This window comes from Purpureocillium takamizusanense, chromosome 4 (genome assembly GCF_022605165.1).
Source record: "Purpureocillium takamizusanense chromosome 4, complete sequence".
NCBI classification, from domain to species: domain Eukaryota; kingdom Fungi; phylum Ascomycota; class Sordariomycetes; order Hypocreales; family Ophiocordycipitaceae; genus Purpureocillium; species Purpureocillium takamizusanense.
In genome coordinates this window covers 251318-257658 of record NC_063071.1, presented here as the reverse complement: position 1 = coordinate 257658, position 6341 = coordinate 251318, and the positions used below count along the sequence as shown (strand labels likewise).

General features: G+C 58.3%; 3 protein-coding genes across 3 annotated transcripts; 2 read left to right on the top strand and 1 right to left on the bottom strand.

Moving 5' to 3' along the window:
- Positions 1-2292, top strand: JDV02_004725 (uncharacterized protein; the record flags this gene model as incomplete). Its single annotated transcript, XM_047985958.1, has 1 exon — positions 1-2292. One exon carries the CDS (start codon positions 1-3, stop codon positions 2290-2292), a length of 2292 nt encoding a protein of 763 aa, XP_047841938.1.
- Positions 2293-2498: 206 nt separating this feature from the next.
- Positions 2499-2768, bottom strand: JDV02_004724 (uncharacterized protein; the record flags this gene model as incomplete). The annotated part of the gene is made up of 1 exon (XM_047985957.1): positions 2499-2768. One exon carries the CDS (start codon positions 2766-2768, stop codon positions 2499-2501), a length of 270 nt encoding a protein of 89 aa, XP_047841937.1.
- A 768-nt stretch (positions 2769-3536) lies between these two features.
- On the top strand, positions 3537-5870 carry JDV02_004723 (uncharacterized protein). Its single transcript, XM_047985956.1, has one exon. It carries the CDS (start codon positions 4273-4275, stop codon positions 5530-5532), a length of 1260 nt encoding a protein of 419 aa, XP_047841936.1. The 5' UTR covers positions 3537-4272; the 3' UTR covers positions 5533-5870.
- The last annotated feature ends 471 nt before the right edge of the window (positions 5871-6341 follow it).

The following is a 6341-nucleotide window of genomic DNA, read 5'->3' as shown; positions in this document are numbered from 1 at the left end:
ATGCTCCACGGTGTTGTTGACCCGAGACCTGACTTTGTGTGTACCAGCGGCGCGGGAATGACTAGTGATGGCTCCGGTGCCACAGGCGTGACGAACCACGTTGGCGAGGTCTTTGTCGGCAGTGACACCATGGAGACCTATCCCGGTCTGGTGGTGGCAGATGCGGCAGTCATGCCGCGGGCTTTGGGTGTCAACCCCCTAGCAACCATCACTGCCCTTGCCGAGCGTGCCGTCGCGACTTATGCCTCCAGGAATGAGCTGGTCATTGACAGAAGAAGCAATGGCCTTCTCAATCTGTTCGAAAAGCCGTCAGTATCACATAGCCAACCCCAATTCTGGCCGGACGGGACCTCCGGGCCGCATATGACGGCACTCTGTGCCGTGGCCGAACAAGGGGATCCCAAAGTCAGCTTCACGGAACTGATGACCGGCTTCGTGCACCCTGGACGCGTTTTGATACGCGATGACAAAAGAACGTATGAGTTGGCATACCACTTAGGAAAGTGCCGGGGGGAGACGGCGAGGCTGTTTGTCAGTATCACAGCGCCGTGCGTACTGCCCGATTCGAAAGGAGCAGACAATTATGGCATCATGACAGGAACATTTTCTTGCCCCGGCCTTGCAGGCTCGCCCTTTACTATCCTGAGGAGCCGGTTCGGCACATTTGAGCCAAATGACGACATGACGGGCACCGGAAAGCTCGTCTACGAGTTCGACATGAACGGTGTCAACGGAGAACGGCTTCACTTCCACGGATACAAGGTCACCGACCCCTCCATCATACTACGGCCCTCGCAGGTATGGCAGGCGATGACCACGTTGTACGTGAGTATTACAGATCTGGGAGGTGCCGACAGCGGTCAAGTTGGAGGGCCACATGTCTGGCCTTGTCGAACGCCAGTCGCGATGGGCATCATCAATATTCAGCTTCGAGACTTGCTGCCTGCAGCTCGAACCTTGACAGCAACTGGCCCGAGCGTCATGGACAGAACCGCCAAGGCAACTCGATACCTCGCGAAGCTCTGGCAACAGCCCCTCCAGCTATTTCTTACCCCCTTGATGCCACTGCAGTACCCTCTGAGCGCCCATGTCGACTGTATCAACCCAACGCCACCGACACAGTCGTTCAGCGTGGTGGCAAGCGACGGAGTGGTCACCAAGCTGCACATGTGGGAGCCAGACGCAAGTATGGTTGCCACAGACAGGCGCGGCGATCCCGTACCCATACGCGACGTTTTCATGATCCCAGGCGCCAGTGTGGACCATCAAATCTTTGCGCTGACAACGATCCCGTTCAACGCGGTCAATTATCTTACACGTGCCGGCTACCGCGTGTGGGTGACGGTCCACCGCATCTGCCGTCTGGAGACGTCGCACACGGTTGATGCTTGGACAACACATGATTCGCGCCTCGACATCAAGGCGTGCCTCGAGACTATACGGAGATTGCGCGGTCCGCAGAAGATCTACAGCATCGCTCATTGCATGGGCTCCGTTGCATTTGCTTGCGGGCTCCTGGATGGAACGATCCCCGCCGAGTGGATTCTCGGCATCACCTGCAGCCAAGTCTTCATGAACCCGATCTGGAGCACGGTGAACAATCTCAAAGCCAAGTCTCCCATACCCCTGGACTGGCTTTACGCAAAGTTGGCCGGCCCATACTTTGACTGCTCGACCTCGGTCGACGACAAGCGGGTGCAACAGGTCGTGACCCAACTCCTGAGAGTATACCCTCAGGAACGACACGAGATGTGCAACAATGCGGTCTGTCTCCGCACGACCTTTTTATTCGGACGGTGTTGGAGTCATCGAAATCTCAACGAGGCAACGCACTCGCAGATTGATCGGGTATTTAGCGGCGCTCATGTCAATCTCATGCACCTTCTGATGCATATGGGCTCACGCGGCGCGGTCACCGGCAATGCACCAGAGTACGAGCTCCTCGTAACACCAGAAAATATCCAGAGGCTCCGGGGCATCCCATTTCTCTTGTTCAATGGCGCGGACAGCTCCGTTCTCAGCCCCAAGGCCGCGGACGAGACTTACAATGCGCTGCTTGCGGCTTTTGGGCCATCGGCGGGCGTCGACGGGGCGGCGGGCACCCAGTATCGCCGCAGAAGCGTCGAGGGGTACGGTCACCTCGACTGCTGGATGGGGATGAACGCGTGGCGTGATGTGTATCCGTTCGTACGCGAGGAGGTCGACCGCGTGGTTCGGGGTGAGGAATACGTGTTCCGCCAGCCGAACGACAAGTTTGCTGCCATGGTCGAGGCTGTGGAGCTGCTAAGATAGAGGGAGGCAATGAATGTATCCTGCCGATGGTGCAAGCCAAGCGCCACGTTGTCGGGAGGCAGGCAGGCTGGGGCAGTCTGAGGACTATGGGCGATTGGTTACCAGCCGAGTATATTCGGCGGGCAAAGGGTTCTTCAGGGGTCGACAGCTCTTTGCTATTGCGCAACTGCTTACTTGATGCGTGTCACCAGCCAAAGGTGCTGATGTTACCCTCGCGATGTCTGCGGATTGTGCATGTTACGCACGAAGACCAGTGCATGTACGTTGATACATGGTGCGGCCAAGACCTGCACGTGCTCGAGCGATATGTTGCTATCGGTGGTTTCCAATGCATTATCTGCCGCCGTATGACTGATCTCTGACGTCAGCAGAGCAAGTTGGATTGTCCATTCGATGCGGCAACATTGAATAGGGGAATCTGGCCCGTGATGTTGATTTTGGGCCCTGACCGCGGCGGCAGAAGGAGTCGAGAACATGACTGCGACCCATTTGCTGCAGCTCCACCAAAGCAGCGAACCACCAACTCGAGCGGTGTGCAAGGCAGATTTAATGGCAGACAGCCAGCCACAAGGGTAAAAGGCGGGTGCCGGCAGTGTTTCTGTCGCACTGCATTTGCCGTGCTTGCTGGCGTTTCCATCTCGCCAGGACTTTTTGTTCCCTTGGCCGCTGTGGGCCTCACCGCGCTGCGCCGCCGCTGCTGCACAGCCGACCGAGAGCTTATTATTGTACTGTCTAGAACACACTAAGTTATAACCCGTTTCGGCGGCGTGTAGTCACCGGCGCAGTGCAGATGGAGGAGGGCTGGGGGCTCCTTGCGACACGAGTCGAGCGAACTCATCGCTGAAAGCTGAGGATGAACCCATGACAGCGTAACAATTTACGATTCTCTTTGCTTTTACTTGACTCATTACCCCTATTGCCGCATTGGGGAAACGAGACGCCATGGCGTTGGCGCCGCATGGCCGGCAGGGCAGTGCCGCACTGCCGTAGGGCTCTGGAGCCACCGATAGTCCGAATGTCCGCCATCAAGCTGCTGGTTGTGGGGGTTCCTTCGGGAATGTACCGAGCCAGGCCGGCTGCCTTTGCGATCAAGTCGCCGGGGCGCCGTCACAGCCGAGACAGCGCTCATCAAGCGGCAACCCAGGTGGTTTGGGTCGGATCAGCGCCGCGATTGAAATTGACATGAGGCAGCGTCCCCCAGCACGCTGGCCAAAAGACGGGCTGATGAATCTGTTCTGTTTTGCCCTGGAACCTGGCCGTGACCCCATCGAGAGATGCGTGGGATTTGGTGGCAACTGCCCCCCGTAACTCGTGTTCAACGTTATGATGCGGCCGGCATCATGCGCGCGTCATTGGTCCGTCCGCGCTCTCGCTCTCACCTTGCGTAATGTGAGCAACGCAAGACTGCCTGCTGACGACGTCTTGAACTTTGTCCAGATAGGAATCCGAGGACAATCCGACGCCCATCAAGTCACTCACTCCCTAAACAGGCCATAACCGAGCAGAAGGGTAGTACGTACTCCCACAGGATGTGGCGCTAGCATTAAACTTGACTGCACCTCCTCGTATGTGATAGCTTTCCAGAATGTCGCGGGCACGCTAGGGCGTCCCGGGGACGATCGTTGGAGTGACGTTTCATGCGTGGCAGTGTCGCGCGCCTTTGCGCGTGCGAGATTGGTACCAAGCTACGCATGAAGCTCGCGCGAGGCGCAAGGTCGATCTACTGAGCCTTCCTGTATGAGTAGATGCTCCAGCCTCAGCCTCGCTACCCGCGAGCCAAGCAGACGCTGGCTGTACATGCTCCTCAGATGCGCACCTCTCGGCTGCGGACCGGACAGAGTCCGGGGTCCTGAGTGCCAACGCACTGGTGATAAATAAATATGACCCTTTGCGGCCAGTTCGACCCCTGCTGAGACTCTCATGTTGGTGGTTGATTGGATATAGACGTTTTTTTTCCCCTACGAGTTCGTTCTGGATATCATGACTGCGATTCATCGAACAGACGCCTCAGCACGTCGGCCCAGTGCAGGCTTGGACGGCTCAGCATACGACATTGTGCAGCGCATGCTGCCTTGCCTCGATACACACCTCATGCACAGCTCACGCTTTTCTTCCTCCGACGACAGCATTGTCACAGCGTCACAGGAGCTGTCGTGGGACGGTTCATCCGGCCGAGCAGACTCCAGCGACGGCACACTCTTCGACGTGTCCGAGAACGACGAGTTCGACCGAGCGTACCAACAATACAGCCAAACAGCACACATGGGGGTGCTCGACCCAGAATACCAGACCTTTACCAGCCGGAACGGCTACGGCGCCGTCGTGTACACAGTCAGGGACGGCACGTTGGTCGTGTCGGGGGATCCACTCGCTGCGCCAGAGCACTTTGGGCCTTTGCTTGATGAGCTTGCCCGGTTTCGCAAGAAGAAGCACCTCAAGATCGCCTTCATGGGAGTTAGCGAGACATTCGCAATGTACGCGCAGAAGCGACGCTGGATCCCGTTGAAAGTCGGTCGAGAGCGCGTGCTCAATCCCATAACCAACAAGATCCTCTCCAACCAAGGCGCAGGGAAGCGCATGCTTGGTCAGAATCGGCGACTACTCGATCCAGAGCGTGGGGCCATCAGTATTGGCGTTTATGCGCCGGGCATCCACGGCGTTGACCAAGCCATGGAAGTCGAATTGCAAATCATCTACGACCAGTGGCGCGCGGAACGCAACTGCAAGAAGGAAAAGGACTTGCAAACGTTCGTCACCGTCTACGATCTCTTCTGCCGACGAAACGTCACCTTCTTCCTGTACACGAGCGACCGCGACGGGCGCGTCAACGGCTTCGCCGCGCTGCGAAACGTCGGCGCGCGGTCGGGATTCCACCTGGACCCCTGCATCGCGTCGCCGACGGCACCACGCGGCATCACGGACCTGCTCATCGTCACGGCGATGAGGCTGCTCCGCGAGGCGGGCGTGTCGTACATGTGCCTCGGTCACGAGCCGTTGCTGGACCTGGGCGACATGCCTAATCAGGACGGCATCAAGGCGCGGGTGGCTCGCGACATGTTCCACCGCGTGGTGGACTCGGCGCAGCTCGGCGGGAAGCGGACATACAACGACAAGTTTCATCCTGACGAGTCGCAGTCGTCGGAGCTGTATGTTGTCCTGCCGGGGGGGCCCTCGCTGCTGCGGCAGGCGGCAGCGGTGATGCACGTGGCCAACATCAGAATCAGGCGGCTGTTGAGATGAAGGGTGACATGTATATATGGGGATATATCGGGTGCTTGTACGATACGGGAAACAAGTGTGTAGTATTAGCATTACCTATTGCTCATCATGCTCTTCAGCATTGATAGTTAGCTTGCCAGCGAAATTAGAGTTTGTTGATATCCTACCCCCCGTCCCGGGATCATGGCCGCGCTGGTGGGGACGGAGGAGACGGGGGGCAGACGGGGGGCATCCTGGGGTCTCCAGCTCTCATCGTCCCCTGTGCCGCCAGCTTACTTACTTATTACGCCTGCCTAAACCGAATGATGGAGACACGATGACGACTAATATGCGTGGGCAAAGACAGGCTGGCGGTTACGGGGGATTGGGGGGGGGGGTAGGACGCTGGGCCACCACACACACCAACCTAACGGGTAAAAGGTACGGGCGAGGGGCAGTGGCAGAGTTTGGTGGAATGGAAGGGTTATTCCCAACCTCCCGCTGTGCACAGCCACCACCGATCTCGGCAGCCACCTAGGGCAGGAGAGGCAGGGCAAGGTGAGACCCCCCTCCCAATGCCGGGCTCCACCTGCTGGCACACTGAGGCTTGGAAGAGCGCCACTGCCGCTCTCTTGCAGATTCCGGGCCGGCGGCTGCTCTGCAGGGCTGACGAGCAGGTGCCGAGTGCCGGTTCAGGCCAGACGTCAGGCGAGGAATGCGTGTGCCTGCCTCTGTGCTCGAACGCGGCTTCGAAACAGCAACGTTTGCAACCACGTTTTGCGCGCGAGAGCACCTGACGATCAACAGCCTCGAGACAGGCACCAGGGACACCCTCCTCCTCATCAGCAGCA

Excerpts from the sequence above, each read along its gene's own strand:
- JDV02_004723 (XM_047985956.1), top strand. The coding sequence starts at position 4,273 with ATGACTGCGATTCATCGAACAGACGCCTCAGCACGTCGGCCCAGTGCA.